General features: G+C 35.6%; 1 protein-coding gene across 8 annotated transcripts in view; it reads right to left on the bottom strand.

The window, feature by feature from the left end:
• Positions 1 to 5,484: 5,484 nt before the first annotated feature.
• Positions 5,485 to 18,770, bottom strand: part of ROBO1 (roundabout guidance receptor 1) — a 688,445-nt gene continuing 675,159 nt past the window's right edge. For all 8 annotated transcript variants that reach the window (XM_015880144.2, XM_015880189.2, XM_015880164.2 and 5 more), the window contains 5 exons: positions 17,471 to 17,880; positions 15,203 to 15,355; positions 7,747 to 8,055; positions 6,229 to 6,428; positions 5,485 to 5,541 (listed from right to left, as the gene is read on the bottom strand). In XM_015880144.2, the coding sequence (XP_015735630.1) occupies positions 5,527 to 5,541; positions 6,229 to 6,428; positions 7,747 to 8,055; positions 15,203 to 15,355; positions 17,471 to 17,880 (1,087 nt within the window). In that variant the 3' untranslated portion in view covers positions 5,485 to 5,526. The remainder of the gene's footprint in view (positions 5,542 to 6,228; positions 6,429 to 7,746; positions 8,056 to 15,202; positions 15,356 to 17,470; positions 17,881 to 18,770) is intronic.

Genomic DNA, 18,770 nt, shown 5'->3' with positions numbered 1-18,770 from the left:
GATTTAACTAACCAACCAACTAACCAAATAAAAGATCTCCAACAGCTATTGAGAAACCATCCTGACTACAATCCTAAATCAAAACAGACACTCTAAGTTCTACTGTAAGTTGTACTACTTATGTCATACAGAAATGCTCATAGTCAGATTGTGTGGCAAACATCAAATGAATCCCACTATATATTAATTATAATTGTCACAGGGATTCAGACTACTCTGAAGGATATCTGCTACAAAAGTGTCCATAGCACCTTTCTACTACAGGAAACTCAGTTAAGTTGTTTGTTGTTTTCATGGGAAAGTTCTTTCAAAGATGCTTTGTTACAGGTGAAAATTTGACTCAAAACATCCTGCTTTTTATCTTGTACAGTATTATCAAACAGTCAGTCAAAAAATGATGTGGCTGAAATTACCATGATAGCAAAAAATGGCCACCTCCATAGAAGTTACCATTTGTTTCACTAAAGTTTCCATATGCAATACAGTAGGAGCACAATGCTTACTTGTTCTCAAAGGACCTAAAGTTTGGGTTGTTCACCAGCTTGGCCACCCTGATTTCTTCCATGGTCTGACACTAATATTCTGGAACCAACAACTTGTTCAGCCCCTCCAGCTTATATCCGGAATGGTGTTACTGCCCTACCTAAAGACACAGATAGTACAGAGTGTTGGTAGTGTGGGGTCTGAATTTCCCACCTGCCTCTGTAAACGCCAACCAAAGCAAGCTTTCAAGGATTAGGGTCCCAAAAAAAGATATAATTTTGGTATGACAGTACCAAAAATACAGCACATGGCTTTAATGGGCAAATAAAAATTCTGTCTGAAGAAAATACTTGCAGAACATTCACTAAGCATGGAAGTACTCTCCCAACAAAAAGATTGTGCCAACTAGACAGTCAGTCTTCATTTTGTATGCTTTTTCCTTTTTGTAGGAAAAATGCTAGTGAAAACAATGTCATAATGCACAGAAGGGCAGAAAATAGTAGTCCAGTGGGCAAATTAATGTATTTTTTGTATGTCTTCCTTTAGCTATGGTACACACAATGCTTGTGGTGGTTCCGGTGAAGTCCTGAAGCATTCAATTTACAGTAGCAGGGATGTAATACTTACTATCCACATCTGTCTCAGGTGGATCCTGTGACAGAGGTTAGCTCAAGGAACAGACAACAGATGCACCACTGAAAAGTCAGTTGGCACTAGTATTGTTTGCATCTGCCTAAACAGCTTATTTCCTATATAACTGGACTTATTACCTTGCATTGTTACATTATACACTACTTTCAGGTACACATACCAAAAAAGTTGTTAAAGGCATCAGTATTATGATGGTTCTTGAATTTTAACATTTTCTATACCACAAAATACTGTCACCCTTGTAGCATCTTTCAATCAGGGCTATAGAAACAAATGTTTTGTTTCAATTTTCATTTGTATTAGAAATGTGAGTGTTCAGTGAGGTACAGACTTGGCTTGATGCTGAGTGTGACAGGAGCCAGTTCTGAGCCTCACTTTTTCAGGCATTCACTCAGCACAAGAATCTCTGCCTTTATCTGTACTCAGCTCAGTACACTACAATTTCCTTTGTAAACACATTCTTCAGGAATATAATGAAATCTTTGATTCTGTGTCAACTAACAGCAGATATAAAGTTCTTAGCCATTATTTTTTATGCTATACAATTACTTTAGGAACACCTTGTTAGTTATATTTGCTGAAAGAGGTTTATTTCTTTCCTTCTTTTTTTCATTTTTGTCCTTGTATGCATTCAAGCCTATAAGGGCCTCTTTGCTGTTATCCCTTGTTGCTGACTCTGAATCACACCTGTGCTTTAATACTGGTGGGAAGCCAAAGAATAAATGTCAATACTAAACACTTTTTTTCTGCATTTTCTGATCTTGCTCTTGCTAAAAATATCTTAGGTCAGGCAAAAAAAAAAAATAAAAAAAAATAAAAAAAAATCTATAAACACATTTTTTTGTCATCATGGCTTTGACTGTCACATTCCAAAAAAAAAAAAAATCTGAAAAGCAATTGGCTCCACTTTATGCCAGATATAGAGATAAGAAATTAGTAGGTTCCACACCCATCATCTCATGCGACAAGAATGCGGAATGCCATGGTGAATAAAGACTCCACTTGCCTCCTCCAGTAGATGAAAATGATGGTGTACATCTAGAGAGAAGAACAAAACAAGCATGCAGCAAGGATTTGACTCTTCTACCAGTGTTTACTGCACTTTGGTGGCTAGTGTGCTAGTGTTTACCAGTCTGTAAGGAAGCAATTCCTTTCCAAGTCACTTTCATTAAACAGGAATTTTGCCATTAGCTTCATGAGTCTTGGATTCCTCAGCTCTTTAAGTTCCTTTTTCTTTTCATTCCCTCCTCTCCAGTCTGCATTCCCACTTTAGGGCATTAACAGCAAGAGAATTCCAGTTTTACCAACTCATTTTCCTTTCTGTATAGAACAGATTTTTTTTTTATTTTTATTTTTTATTTTTTATTTTTTCCCCATTCTCACTGCTATATAAATGGATTCTCCTTGGTATTGTGTCTCAAATCTTTGCTTCTGGGATCCATGATTGAGTGGTTTCAAAGGGTTAGCTGCTGACAAACTCAGGAAAACTGCCTTCCACTTTGATCCTCACACCCTGCCATGGCAATGGCTTGAGCCCAAGCCATCAGGCCATGCCTAGCACCGAGAGAGATGATCAGCTGCTGAAGCAGTCTGTGCTCAACAAATTGACCTTTCCTGACTCCTCTAAAGGAAAGGTGTAGGCTAGATGGATGACTTCTGTGGCGCAGTCTGGCCAGAAGGATCCTGTCTGTACTACATTGGTAGCTTAACGCATGGTTCTCTGAGCTCAGGCACAAAGACTGAAGACACAGAAAAACTTCCACTCTAATAAAAACAGAAATGCAACACTGTAACTTTTAACTTGTGCTACTATCCTAAGACCTGCTTTGAAGCCCAATTATGAAATAAATTACATTTATGGCTTATGCCTGATTGAATCGTTAAGGCTCTGGCAATCTTCAGTAGCAAAACATGTGGGTCTGTAGTTCTCTGCAGCATCTCTGGATCTGGCTCCAGAATGTTTTAAGCTCTTGGGAAAGAAAAAGTATGGATGTGGCAAAGAGCCAAAAGGTTTCAAGTGAAAAAACATAGTTTTTTTTTTTTTTCTGTTTTGTGTTATTCTTCTGTCTTTTGGTGGAATAATGGGATACAGAAAGAGAAAGCAAGAATGGGGCTATGAAAATGCAAGAGTGGAAAAGGGAACATTACCTATTTGATCGTGGTCCACAGCAGGACTCTGTAGGGCACAGAATGGCCACAGCAGGCTGTTAAGAAAACTTGTATTTGTACAGACCTCCAACAAAAACATGACTCATAATTTTCATTCCCGTATTTGGATCTTATTTCCTTTGTAACCAATGTATCACACCCCTGAGGTGAATGCCTTTGTTGGTACAGATTTTCTTCATCAGCTCCCTCTGGAAATTGGCAGGCTAAGGGACATTTTAGTTATCACAGTTCATGAAGCACCAAATATCAGATCTTGAAGGTAATCAATTGTAATTATGTAAAATCTTATGCTGCATCCAGCTTTCCTACTCTGCTTCTGACGCTGTAACCTGCACGATTTCTGTGGAATAGATTCTGATTCAAATCATTAGAGATAAGGTCAGAATTGGCCCTAAAATTAAGCACCAGGGAACACAAAAAAATGCACAAGAAAGAAAATGTATTTGAGAACATTTTTAATAAATAATGTGACAAAAATTACTTTTCTGATTATTGGATCCTCAGTATGCAAAATTATGGCTAAAATATGAGGTTTCTTACATGAACGTAATGAAAACATTAATCACATGGATTGTTCCTTTAGTACTGCACATCCTTTCTATGTAACCTTTCTTTAAAAATTAGCTAAATGAAAAATTTCAGTCCTCGGTAAACACCAAAACACTATTTTTCTTTTTTTTTTTCTTTTTTTTTTCTTTTTTTCCTTTTTTTTCTTTTCCACTGGGGCTAGTCCTGATAGCTTTCCATAAACAAACACATATTTTCTTTCTTTCTTTCTTTTTTTTTTTTTTCTTTTTTTTTCCCATTAGCACCAATTACAGAGAAATTTTATAATTACAAAAAAGATCAATAACTCTACAGACAGAGGACATCATTTGGCAAATTCAATGCAACTAATGCCTCTATTTCAGCTTTAATGATAATCCAATGTTGAGAGAGGCCACAACAAAATTGAGAATTTTCTGTAAGTTCTGGAAAAATGAGAAGTGTTCTGATTATGGCCCACGTTAAGGTTCGTTACTTTACCATCTGTCATCATTCAAATATTCCCAATACAAACATAGAGCATTAACAAAAAAGAAAACGAAAAATATTCCAAACAAATGCTTAACATTTTCAATAAGACAAAAAAGAAAAGAAAACAACAACCAAAAAAACAAAAAATGGTTAATAGTTACAATGGTTTACAAACAAAGTTTAGTGATTGTGCTTTTAAAACCAAGGAAAAAAAAAAAAAAGATAAGCAGTGCATTACAAAAAACATAACCGCCAAGATCAAATGAAACTTGTTTAAGTGGCACTTCTTTAAGGTGAATTGACACAAGTAGAGGTCTGAGATTTGGGCCAGTAACACTCAATGATATTATCCAGTCTTTATTAAAAATGTCCACTGCTTTTCTTTCTTGTTTTCATCAGCACTGTTGAGGCTGAGAATTAGAAAGCGTTTCTAATAAACTCGCTCATGCCGTGATTAGATGAATACCATTCGCATTGCCTTACCTCTTGTTCATCCCATGGGACATTTTTAATAAGAATGTACTTAAAGTTGAAAATGGAAAGACAAAGTACCACAGGGGATTTAAAATGAGTACGTATTTACAATAAGAAGAGCCACCTCATCCTGAATTGTTATCATCTGTATTTGTAAAACTGTATCTGCTGCAAAAAGTTAGCAAGAGACTGGCAAAAAAACCAAGACACACGGTCTGTTCTGAAATTGCAAGATGCCATTTGACTAACAGCAGACTACAGTAAAATCCTTAGACTAAAAGAATGCTCTCCACAATATTCACTTTGTGGAAGTTTTCAGTCAATGCTGTATTACTTGTTACACTATCAATTGGCTCGTTGGTGGACCAGCAGTGCACTGAGCACTGACTGTCAGGGGAGGAATTTGGAGATCCCAAGCGTCTGCTCAAATTTGAAGCAGCAGCTGAACTACGTACCATGAAGAGCAGCTTACCTGCCTTCTTGGGCAGTGAGGTGATGAATGTAGCATCAGGGAACAAGCAAGAGCTGTTCCTAATAATGAGGGTTTACAAAGAAAGAGTAAAATAAAAACTAGCATTCTGATGGCATGAAAAAAAAATTAAAAATTGTACACTCTGATTGCACTGAACATTATTTCTGGCGTCAAACATCATCAGACTTGAGGCATCTTAAGTGATTTTTTTTTTTTTCTGATTAGATTTCAAAAGCCTGTTACAGTACATGTTGCTGTCTTCAGCTTTCTGTTTCCTGTATGAAAATAAAGAAAAAAAAAAGACACCAATGACTATAAGTTAGATTCTATTATTTAGAGATTGTTTTACATACTTTATAGAGATTTTCCTTTAAACATTCATTATTACTTTTAAGTATGTGTGGCACTATGACTGCTTGTTGCACACTCCTTCTACAGTCAGGATTTAAATTGAATTAACATCATGAAGCAGGGACAAAAATGAGCTTGCAGGTCATAATATTTACTAAAATCTAGAAGCTGAAACTTTCAAAAACTGTGAAAGGAAATTGTTCATAGATGAATTAATGGCTTATTTTGACTTTTGAATGAAGCACATTAAAATATTTTATTTCTGCAAGTTCTGATCCACAAGTTTAGTGTGGAGACAGTTATTCCATGCAACATCTTGCTTTTATGTTCCTGACACATTCTTAGAATTTATTTTCTGGGTTTACGCATACTGTTAATAGACATTAAAGGTAATGATTTTTTGAGGAGAATATTTAGAGTTGAAAAGTACCTTCTTGGCATCTAAGAACAGAAAATAAACTTTATCTATTTATTTTATTTTATTTTTTATTATTTTATTTATTTTATTTTATTTATTTATTTTATTTTATTTTATTTTATTTTATTTTATTTTATTTTATTTTATTTTATTTTATTTATCTACTTATGGTCAGTAGTACAAATACAGTTACCTCCATCTCATCTTCTTCTTCTTCTCCTTGTTCATACGCTCCCAGTACTTGCATTTCTGCAACATTTCTTCGGGCTATATTTGCTTGATCTGCCCTCTGTCTCCCTCCTGATCCTCTCGAAGACATAGAGCTGGAGGAGCTGGGATCTCTGGGATTATTTGACGTTGGAAATGTTGGTCTAGAATATGGCAGGATGTCCTCTGTATAATCAGATATACACACTGTTATGTTTACAACCTCAGAGATACTGTAATCTCAAAATTTTTGCAGATGGCTGATTTATTTTACTTTTTATGATCCTCAGTAGGTTTACAGTGACGCCTGACAAGAATATGAAATACACTGTTTCCATAATAGCATTATAGAAGCTTTCTTGAGGAAATTTATAATATTCATGTAGTAACGTTCACCACAGAAAAACTATTCAAGATTAATGCCCACTTCATTTCAATTTATGATCCCTGCAATGCTCTCTAAGAAAATGAAACAAACAAAAAAACCCCTTGCAGTATATTTTCAATATGACTGAGTAGGAGGAAATGACAATGCATGCATGACATTTCACTAGAACAAGGAGTTCATTGCATCTAAATATTAGACCCTATATTTCCCAAGTTGAGTTAGAAACAAAGAGGCATATTTTAAAGTTCCTGTGTCATCCTCAAATGCAACCTTCTAATAACTTTTATCTACAGTAACTAACTGTAATTAGTAACAGTCTCTTACTAATGTGTCCTTTAAACCAATTTACTACCCAGTCATCACTGATACTGACCTTGCATGCCTCTAGGAAGACAGGACCAGGGCATTTGTATGAACCTGTGTTGAAAGCTTTAGTGCACACTTGGCAAATTTCTCTAATCATGTTCTACTTACTAGTAATCTTACCATCTTCCATAAAAAGAGATTTGATTGATCAGATCTGGTACATTTAATACCATGTCAGTTACTACTAATATCTAATGAATCAGTATCCTGGCATTCTTATTTTTTAAGAGGATGAGGCACTTTCCTTCTTAATTAAAGAAAAATGAGCCAAGCACCAGTTCTTTGGTAGATTAGATATAACATTATAACATTAACATTAATAACATTAATAACATTAGATATTTGACTTGCAGATATACTATCTCACTTCAGCCAGTTCCTCTACAAACTAGAATATACTTAGATTAGATACAGCTAGATTCTGAACCTATGCTAGAAGCAAGGACATTGATCTGTATTACTCTCACGGAATATTTATTTTTGGGCTTCATTACTGTTAGCTTCAAGATATGATGGATGAATAAGGAGTACAAAACAGAAAAGCAGTTTTTATAAGCTTTTGGTTGCATTTTACTCTAGTGAAAATCTGCAATGTGACCTTTATTACCACTGCGTATTTAAAGGTAAATGCTGGCAATTCTGTCAACAGAGCTTCATTCATGGGTGTATGTGAGAGCCCTGAAAAGAGTTAGTCTCTTCCCTACAGTCATCAACATAATACTTCATTAAACCCACGGCATGAAAAATAACCTTGAAGAAGATGAGTTTTTGCTGGTGCGCCTTCTCGTTTTGGTGCTTTACTTCCTCGCACTTTCCCATCGCCTTGCTGTTCCTGTGATTCTCTCCGCTCTCCTGAATTTGTCCGCATGTCCGAATGCTGTCTCCCATCCATCCCGTCCCTTCCCTTGTAGCTCACTCCTTTTCTTTCTGCAGATCTGTCTGTCCTCGGTTCTATAGAAGCCAGTTTTGGCAACATGACCGGTCGCACCTCCAGCTGAGATTTGGACTGGGCAGTTGGTGATTTTATAGCGGGAGGTGGCACGGGAGGGGGTGGCAAGTCTGCAGAGTTAGAAAAAGAATAATAATTAAAATGACACCACACATTAGTAAAATTAGAAATAATATTTAATGTCTGCTGAAGAAACAGATGCCCTATTTAATTTCAGCACTCCCTCTGCCTTTCTTTCTTAACCTCAATAAGTATTACATTACTATTATAACTGCTGATGGGTATTTTTCCAAGCATCAAGCTTTGCAAATGCAAAGACCCAAATCACATTATTTTCTTAAAAATAATAATTAAAACAAAACAAAACAAAACAGTTGTAGTAACTTCAGGCACTTGAATATCAGCATATCTGCTATTAATTTTGCTGATATTTAGTATTTTTGTGAAATTCATCCAAGAAACCAACAGCTTTTGCTATATTTCATGGTTTTCAATATACTGAGCACTAGAACAAGTCAGCTGGGGTAAAGAATGTACAGGCACACTGCTGATACATGTAGGGATAGACTGCTTTAATTACTACATTCTTCTTTCAAGATAATAAGTTAATTTTAACATACACGTTCTTGACATTTGTATCCAATGATATATAATCAACCCACATTCAATCAAAGATGTAACAACCTCTCAGCCAGAAAAAAACAAAACTAAAAGACACCCACTCTTCCCAATTTGTCTAAAATTAGTACAGCTTAAAGAGTTCTAACATTTTGTGTATTTTTAACCAGAATTTATAAGACACGCATTCCATTTTGTTACATTTTTCTATTGCTGTACTAAAACTTAAAACCAGGAAGTACAAACTGTTCATTTGGATATAACAGGGCTTTGTGGAACACAAAATGTGAAGGAAAAAGACTGTGGGTTCAAATCACGAAGATATAAGAGAAAAACAGGTTGAAAAACGTGAGGGTGGTAAGATGTTTCTGAGGCTAATGTTCACAAATAAGACTGCTAAGAAAAATGAACAGCTCTGTTAATTAAAAATTACTACTTCAGCCTTTTCTAAGTGTGCATTCATTCTTTCTACTTCCATAAAAATCTTGGAGCAGCTGTGGTATTTAAACAGCATCACTATATATACTTACAGTTAATTTACAGTCTATTCAAGAGGATATCTCAACTGAAAACTGACTAAATTGGACCACGACTAAATGTAGCAATTATGCATAAGAAGAAAATAGGAATCTAACATATATGTATAAATTGGGATATGACAGATGACAGAAATTTTCAAGAGGTTTTCCATTGACACAAAACACAAATGGCTTGGTCTAGCCATGATGATAGGTGCAGCAATACAGAATTTGATACTGTATGCAAGTTGACTAGCATCCTCCATGTTAAACTGGTCTTGAACTGTTTTAAGTAAGACTGGATATTTTATCAGCTGTCAGCTGGACTTAGATGATGAGGAAAAAAGATGTCACAGAATTATTCCTCTCAATTTGGATTTAGGTACATGAGACTCATGTCATTTTTGCTGCATGAACTCCATCATCTTGGTAAAACAAAAGAAGACATATCCTCTGTGTGTCTTAATATTTGGCTTGAAGAAAGTACCAAATGATTTTACAAGAAATTGTCTTTCAGTCTATTCCTGTTAGCTATATACAAGCTGGACAGTAAGTTGGGGAGTGTACTGTACCTGTTCATCTGAAGGAATGATAAGTACAAAACAGGCAGGAAACATCTCATTCATTAACTTCTCAAACATCAACTACAACTTGTTTGGTCAAGAGAGCTATGTTATGATGCATTCCTTTGTTTTCTGCAACTCCCTAAATGTTTTTAGCAACAAAACTCCATAAATCGCAACAGCATTCAGTCTACATCCACTGCATATCAAAGTGCCCTGTGAACTCTAGCCTCAGAAGAGCCAAATCAAAATAAATTCACTGCACTATCAATATCTGCTCCAAAATGTTGGTCTCAAGAAGTGTGCATCCTCTAAGTAAATCAGCAACTAGGATTGTGTGAACTCTGTCCAGTACTGAACATGATACATTCCATGAGAGCCCAGTGCATCAGACCTTACCAAGTCCAGCCCAAAGCACATCAGGTAATTGCTCACAAACAAAGCTCTAAATGTTATCCTTACCACTTCTGGAGAATATTTTAGTAATTATATAACTTGTTCAGTACAAAATAAAACAGTAACAATAAGTTCTGCTTTAAATTGAAGAAATACACACTTCTTTCTCAGAAAATCATCCTCCTCACTATGTCTTCTCTCAGAATCCCAGGTGGATAAAAGTACTCAAACGACAAATCTCTAACTGAGAACTGTATGCCTCTTGAACCACAGAATGTCATGCAATGTTTTGTGTTTCACATTCCCCAGTGGCTGTCTTTTTTAATTATCAGAGCACTGAATTGTCCTTCTGATAATAAATAGAGTTTAGATACTTAATATTGACATTTTTGGTCACTCTTGGAGACATTCTCCAATAGTTTAGGCATACCAGTGCACTGGCTTAATACCATAGCCAAGCATATTTCATGTTGCCTATAAAATATTTCTTGGAACAAGCCACTTTATACAAGAATTCTGCCCAGCCACACAGGACAATGAACAAAGAGGTGTTAAGTCTTGACCATAAAAAGGAAAGATACACTCGTATAAAAAAAGCTTCACAAAATATCAGTAGCTCTACAGTACAATAACTACAGAAAAGTAATATTCTCATTTGAGAACATTTTTGCAACCTGCAGAGAAACTAAAAAAAATCTTCATTATAACAGAGTACTCTTTACTGAGAAGAATCCTGTATGGAGGGAAAAAAAAATCAAGGTCAACACTATTGCACCCCTGTGGTATTTATTTTAACAGCTCACATCACAGAGAAAATCTAGATTCAGACTCCCTCCTTTAGAACGAACTGGCACACTTTTTACTAAAAGGAAAATGGAAGCTTCCATTGTAAGGGATAAAAAAATAAATCACAGAGCAACGTCAAACCAATATAAAGAATTCAGAAGTGTTTTCTAAAGGTCAGAAGTACACACATGCTTCATTCATGCTTCTGTATTATTGTTGTACTGCTTCCCACTTAGCAAAAACAATTGATGCCATTTTAAAGCATGCATAGTTTGCAGAGGAAACCTCCCATATGTGTCATTTGAAAGGTGGATGACTATTTTCAATAACATTCTAAATGACAATGGATGCAGAAATCATGGGAGAAGCAGAAAGACAGTAGGGAAGAATCTACTAAGCTTGTTTTGCACTGAAATGTAGAAACCACAAATAAGCAGAAAAAATAATTGCAAATAGTGATAAAGGAAGTAGGCCTTATTAGACAACTCTTCCTAAAGAGCTGTAGATTCCTACAGTCATTTCCTGAAGAAAACAGTAGTTATAGATTTGATGTAATACTTGACAAGATTTTTGTGGATTTTTTTCTATTACATATTAATGCAGGCATGCAGAACTCATGCAAACATGCAAAGCTTTTTCCCTGACTTTGCAAGATCATTTCAGATTCTTAGATACGTAATAACCTCAGCTAATATTACTTCTGTATTGAAGTTATTTTCATGCTTTATATTTAAGGAAACGTGATTCAAAACATACACAATAACTGGGTGACACCCATTATGATGCATACAAGCAGTGGGTTGCTGTTATATTTATTTTATTACTTTTATGTGTATTTACATAGCGTTTTTATATTAAACCAGTTTTCACTCCATAAAACCTCCCTCAGCAACAAAATCAACATCAGAAAATATCTGAATCAGAATTAAAGACTACAAGGAGACCAGAAATCTAAAAAATATTATCAATAAAAAGCAAGTTTTTTTATAGAGGTAGGAAATGCATTCCTACTTATTTTCTGTCTTGCTGTAATTTGTGCAGGGTAGCTTTTTTCACAGGTAGAGGCATAAACAAGTACAAATGATGCTGGCATGCATAGTAGCATGCCATTACATTTCAAAATGAAAATCCAAGTGAATATGGGGTAAATATGAGGTGAATGTTCAGTTACCCTGTGTGAGCTGCCCTAATGTCATGTCATTGACAACACAGCTAAATATCTCAGTTGCAGACCTGAACAGGTAGTTGTGAAAATGTTAAAATATATATGTTTTTTCCTTTGATACTGAAAGATTTAAAAAAGAATCAGGACTTCAAATCTCATGTGAACAGCATCAGTGGTGTAATTTATATTGAAAAACCTACTGAACCTAAGCAATGACAATAGACTTTTATACTTGTGGGTCTTTTTCTGTTTGGTTGCTTTTTGTTTTAATTAATTCTACATGCTTACAATTCTGAGGATTGACATTACTGATGAATAAATTTATCACAGTTGAGAAGTGACTTTCATATACAGTGTTTTAGAAAAGACAACATTACTTTAAAATTTCATTCTTAAACATGATATGTAAGTAGGCCAGACAAAGTTGAGAAGGTTTGTACATTTGCTGGTTCTTGTAATTCACCTTTAGTAACTAACTTCTAAAAGATGAAGAGAAATTAAAAAAAAAAAAAATCATGCACTTTAATCCTTACCATCTACTGAACAAAGATTTTTAGCAACAAATTTGGAGAACATTTAACCACCTGGATGACTGTCAAAGAATAAGGTGACTGAGCTAAAATTTCATTCCACATAAAGGAGAAACTCATTTGAACTTATGCTAGCAGAGAATACAAAACTGATATTATCTGTACAGGGTTAGTGGTAGGCCTTGTACTGCTACAGTAGTAATAAATACACATTCAGAAACACCAACCTCTTTGCCAAACCTGGCTGTGCAAAGAACAATTTTACGGAATCTTACATGACGTATGCACATCTCTGCTGATAATATTCTTCAACTGTTACTAAAGATGTTTTTTATTTATATATCCTTTTCATCAACTGAGTGCATAATTTCCAACATAAGCATTTCGATGATTTGGCGGATACTAACTCAGGTTCTTTGGGAACAGTGGAAAATTATTTATATGTGAAAGTAAATCCAATTTAAAAGGTTGAGAAAATAATGAAGTAATGTGTTTTTCACTTTTCACTATTTACTTTATGGCTGTGGCCAGCAATAAATGCTTAGATGAAGAATGGCAGTTTTCTTCTACTAGAATCGTGCATGCTCACCCACTGAGGAAACAAAGAAATCTTCATGATAGGTAATACTTCACAAAAAAGATAAGTAACACTCAAGCCAGCAGAAAAGCCTATTCTGATGTGGGGAAGGTCAGATGTGCTCAAATGTTTCATCCACATTTTCACATCACTTTTCTCCACTTAAGAAAAACAATTAGTAGATGTTATTTTATAGCTAATTCTAATGGGACAGTTTACTTAATAGCTGTAGCTGCTAAAGCAAATGGTTATAGTCTTCAGTAAGGTTTCAAACATGCTTACGTAAATTGATATAGGTTAAAACAACAACAACAACAATACCAACAGGAAAACAAAACCAAAGAAAGCCCTTCAGTGCTTGAACCGGGTTTTATTATGCCTGCAGGAATTAAAGACATCATTTGCTGTTCTGAGCAACCACACTGAATTGCACACCAAACTGGTTAGCAAAATTCTCTAATTAGGAAATATGCTGAAGTAAGCATGTGCCATGCAACACAAAACAAATATTGATCACAATTGTCAAATCTGTTGCAATACCTAATCACAATGCTCTATGACTTAACTTCGTATAATTACTTTCTCAAAGACCTGTCATCAAATGCAGGTTCTGCTTTTATTTATTCCCATGTTAAAAGAAAATGGCCATACAAAGCTCCAGTCCAGATTTCTTTCTGGTGTGTTGTGTTTATGCCAAGACTTGACGCTCAGCCAAATATTCAGTTAAGAACATTCCTTCCAAGATAGGAAAAACTGATAAAATGTACTTAAAAGCTTGCAAAAATGCCATTGCAGGAGTGTAATAAATGTAACATTTCTGGAACAGTTTGGGGATTTACACCTTACGCTGTCCTTTCACAGAAGCAAACATGCACAAAACCACTGTAATAACCTCTTGAAATCAGATAATATTCCAGCAGCTCAGTCTCACTGACAGAAGGGGCCTGGGCATAAGCCAAGAGGCCCAGGTGCACTGTGTCATGCCAGCATTTAATGCAGTCTAATATCTGATATATGCTAGTGAGAGAAAATACTCAGGATAAAGTACAGATAATAGCATGGACAACCACTCATTGCTAAATTACTTCTGTTCATCGTGCTGTGCGCTTTGTATTAATTTTTTTTCATCAAGTGGCAGGAATCATAGGGAGAAGTGGCTCAAAACTCCCTTCTAGTAACCCTGGATAAGGATCTACAATATTAGGCTTTCATATGATAATGGCAAATGATGCCCCTCTTTGAAAAAATTCAGCCTGGTAATGAAAGTCCTAATCAGATTGTTGTTGCTGAGATCCAGGAGGTGGGGAATAGTGCCTTTCTTTCCCCTCCCCCAGTTAGCAAATTTAGCAAACTAGACAAGATGGGTTAAGTCTTTGAGAATTTATCTTACACAAATTTCCAACAAAGCCCTTGGGTTGTTTTATAAATCTGGAAGGTAGTGGTTTAATAAAAGTTGCACCACCTGAGGCATTTTCATTAAAGGCTCTCTCTAGACAACATCACAATGTTTGCATTATCCTTCTGCGGTACCATGGGAATACAAGCACTACCTTTTCAGCAAGAGTTGATATTGTGTGTGAAGGCATGAGAGAAGATGATTAAATTTTTCTCCTACTCACAAAGTAACTGCTTGCAAGAATGCTGTGGTCAGGATTAAGATTCACTGATTTCTGTTGTCCACCATTTGAATGGTTAATGTTTGTTTTTCGTTTCTTATTTTTATTTATTTATTTATTTTAGAGGAAAAAAATACATTCCAGATGCTTTAATATTTAGTCACGGGAATGAAGATTTTAATTTTAACCACACATTACTCTCAATGACTGTACTATCTATCTGGGCTCTTAAATAATGATGGTAATTAGCCGATTAGGACACTACAGAAAACAGGTGCAAGGCTCTCGAGTGGCAGCATCAGTGTACAGTATTAAGGAACTATGGCATTTAAAATGATTAATTTGTTCACTGTGTTTAGCAACAGGAAACACAAATCACTGAATTCTCAAACATAATGTTATCTCTGTGGAAAAAAATCACACACACACACACTGAATGCATAGTTACAAAGGTTCACTGACGTTTTCACCCATTTCAGTGGACTCACCATCTGTGTAGACTTCTCTGCGCAGATGTCCTGGCTGGTGTTTTTGCTTTTTGGCAGGTCGGGCCTTCTGTATTACAACAGCACTCATGTTGCTGTCAGTAGATACAGGGCTGGTGGGTCTGGGACAATGTGATGCATGAAAATGTCTACGGCCTGAAAATTGTTACAGAACAATAGCTATAATTTTTCCCATCCAAAATAAGATGATTCACACTTCTCTTTTTTCACAAAAGAACTAGCTGCCTACCTAGCACTTAAAAAAATACCATTGTAATACTGTTAATATTCTCATCCTTACTGTAGGCAGTTTTAGAGTAAGACAACTAAAAAGAAACATTTGCTATCCTACAAATAGGGAAGCTGGCCTAGTTCCACATAAACTATCCAACTGGTTTGTAAGAGCAGTTCTTGCTCAAGGAGCCTAAGAACCATGCACAGTCAAGCATAGATAGGCTTCCAGCCCAGCAGTCCTACACAGGCAACAAAATGTTTCACTCTCAAAATGGGCTTCACATCCCCTGGCTTGGACACAGTGAATTCCCCTACACAAGAAGTAGAGCAAGTCTCTAGCAGGACTTAGCTACAGATGGCCCCAGCACAGCTTTGACTGAATTAATAAGAATGCACTGTAGATATATGACTAGCATTTTATCATAGCTTATTTTCAGATAAGAATTGTCACATTTCCAGGATGTGCACTCAGGCACAGGTAATATCAATACATAAAAGTCACTGTTGCATGAACTTGACAGTTGTAAAATTATCTACATGTAGTAGTAACAAGATGTCAAAAAATCTTTTCTATATATATAAATTTACACACACACACATATATGTGCATGAATGCATTTGTAGAAAATGTATGAAATCCTGGCTCCATGGATATGAATGGGAGCTTTGCCACCTACTTCAAATGGCCAGGATTTCATCCAGAATTACTAAATTACCTCCCCTCTCACTCCTCATGATGAACAGCTGTGTGGAAATGAAACAAAGGACTGTTAACTCAGAGAGGATATCAGAAATGAGAGAGGAATGTTGCAAATCCATGGAGTCAGCATGGACACAGTTGTGTCAGGGTCCCCAATATTCAAGGTTTAGCAATTCAGTAGGATTGACAAAATATTAATGTATCTGCTTGAAATTAGCATTACATACTGCCCTATTCTTATTTCTTAGCTGAACTATGACAATATTCACCAGGACTAGTTAAGTTGCTGATTACCTACATAAAGCTGCCATTGCTTATAACCAGTATGTTGCAAAGCAACAGCAAAACACTAATCTCTTTGGTGGTGATTTAGGAGAAAAAAGGAATGTTCTTCCCACATATTCATAATCTATCATCTAAACTGTAACTAATAACAGCTGTCAAATTATGAAATCAGCACAAAGCCAGTTCATCTCAATAATACAGCAGTAAGCTAAATAGCATTCTACAAAAGTTAATAATGAAATATGAAATGGGAAACAATTACAAATATTTTTAAATAAAGGGAAAATAAGACTCTGAAGGTTTAGTATTATATGGACATTTCAATACAGAGAGATTAAATCTCTTACAAAGAGTGACTGAAAATACTTGGAGCCTTACATTGGGAAAAGGATACAATTTTGTAATTATTTTTTTTTATTACCCCTTAGGAAAAAACAGTACCTATTAGAAAAGAACTGACTGGAAACTTTTCTGAAAGAGTAAGAACACACTCAGTTATAATTAAGGTGTCATATTTTTGAAACTGTAAATTTTCAGAGGAAATGTTGGAGTGTAAAATCTGGCAGGGATTTAAAAAAATGGTCATCAGAGCAGTGAACTTGGAGAAAAAAAAAAACTATAATAACAAAAATATTCATATTTACACACAGCACTACCTCTGATTAAGCAGCTTTATGTAGAGTAGTGATTTCCAAAGTTTGTTCCACTGCTTTGTAAGTCATGCACGGCTAGGCAAGACTGTGCTAGGCTCATTCAGTTCTGGCTGGAAATCCATGAACAGGGCTGAAGTTTGGCAGCAACCAATGAGACAAAAAAAATAAAAAAAATAAAAATAGGAACTACTTATGTGAAAGAACAAAGAGAGGCAATTTATTTGAGCAGCTTCAGCAAAAATCCCCTTCTGCCTCTTCCACAAGTAAGAATTTCCCCTTTTCCCTAACTGAATTTCCAAATACATGAACAAGAATTCAGGAAGTGATTGTGGATAAGTACATGTCATAATGGGAGGTTTATTTTTCCTCCTCCTCATATCATATACAAGACAGACTCACCTCCTGCTGCATCCTGCATTTGACGTCTGGCTACTTTCAAGCCAGCATATTCTGCAGCTGCTGCAACGGCCTGTGCAAAATCTGCATCAGTAAAAAATGATCCATCTGAAGAGCTAACGCTAGACCGCCCACTTGAGATGTTATCTTCTTCAGAAGCTGAACCCCAGCCATTGATCATGGACCCTGTTACAGAGCTCTCCAAATCACCAACACTTGAGGCAGGTGTCTGCTCAAGGCCACGCAAAAGGAGTCTTCTGTTCTGCATCTTTGCAACCTCTATATCCGCCTCATCTTCTTCCTCTTCTGGTGCATCAGTATCCATGTCAGAGACCAAGGGACCTGAGATATATCCATAGGTATGTGGTGGAGAGATAGGTCTTGGAGGGGGTGGAGGACTCACAGGCTGACGTCTGCACAAAAATACAAAGGTAAGAAGAACTGAAGTCACGTAACACTGCTAGAGGAAAAAGTAGAGTAAATCATTCAAAACAAGAAGCCTATGTTGCATAAAACTCCTTGTTTCCTAACATCATTCATGTACAGGTAGTAGAAGAGGTGTTTATGGGACTAATTTAAAGTCATTTGTGCATGCTTGAGTGTAAGAGCAAAAGAAGTGTCAGTATACTTTATACTATAGATATATATAGTATCTATATCTATATCTATATATATACTATAGATACTATAGTATATATATATATACTTCTATACTTTAGAAGCTTGAAACAGATTGATAATTTGAAGCAGATTGCTCAAAAAACATTATCTTCCCTCCACCCACCCCAATGATTCAAAAAGATAACAGAAAAGATACTGATGTTTCCTTATTTTTCAAATTGGCCTAGGTGGCTAGCAAAAAATCATCTTGGCTAGCAAAAAAAAAAATAAAAAAATAAAAAAAAATGTTCTACTGTAATGCTACAACTTAAATTTACCAGAATTCATGTAAATAGTTAATTTATTTTGAGCTTGAGAATCATCAGCAATGATTTCTGAAACTTAAAGATGTAATGTATTAGATATAATTACTTTGACATTTTGTTTACTTAAAACTTCTCTCTAAAGTCCCAGGTACTATCACTGACAACAGGCTTTGTTTGCAGGGCCGCAAGCATGATCTTTAATTATGATTTGCCTCAAAGAAAGAAATGCATTCTGCAGTGATAGCTGGACTGTTTATTTTGCTTACCAGAAAACTACACTGCTGTCCACTTTGCAAAAATTTCCAGTTATTTTTCCATTCTTGAAATTTTTCTCTATGACCTCATTGAATGGATGGTTAACAAAAATGTTAAAATGT

The sequence above is a fragment of the Coturnix japonica genome, chromosome 1 (assembly GCF_001577835.2).
Source record: "Coturnix japonica isolate 7356 chromosome 1, Coturnix japonica 2.1, whole genome shotgun sequence".
Lineage (NCBI taxonomy): Eukaryota > Metazoa > Chordata > Aves > Galliformes > Phasianidae > Coturnix > Coturnix japonica.
This window is presented reverse-complemented; position numbering and strand designations above follow the sequence as displayed.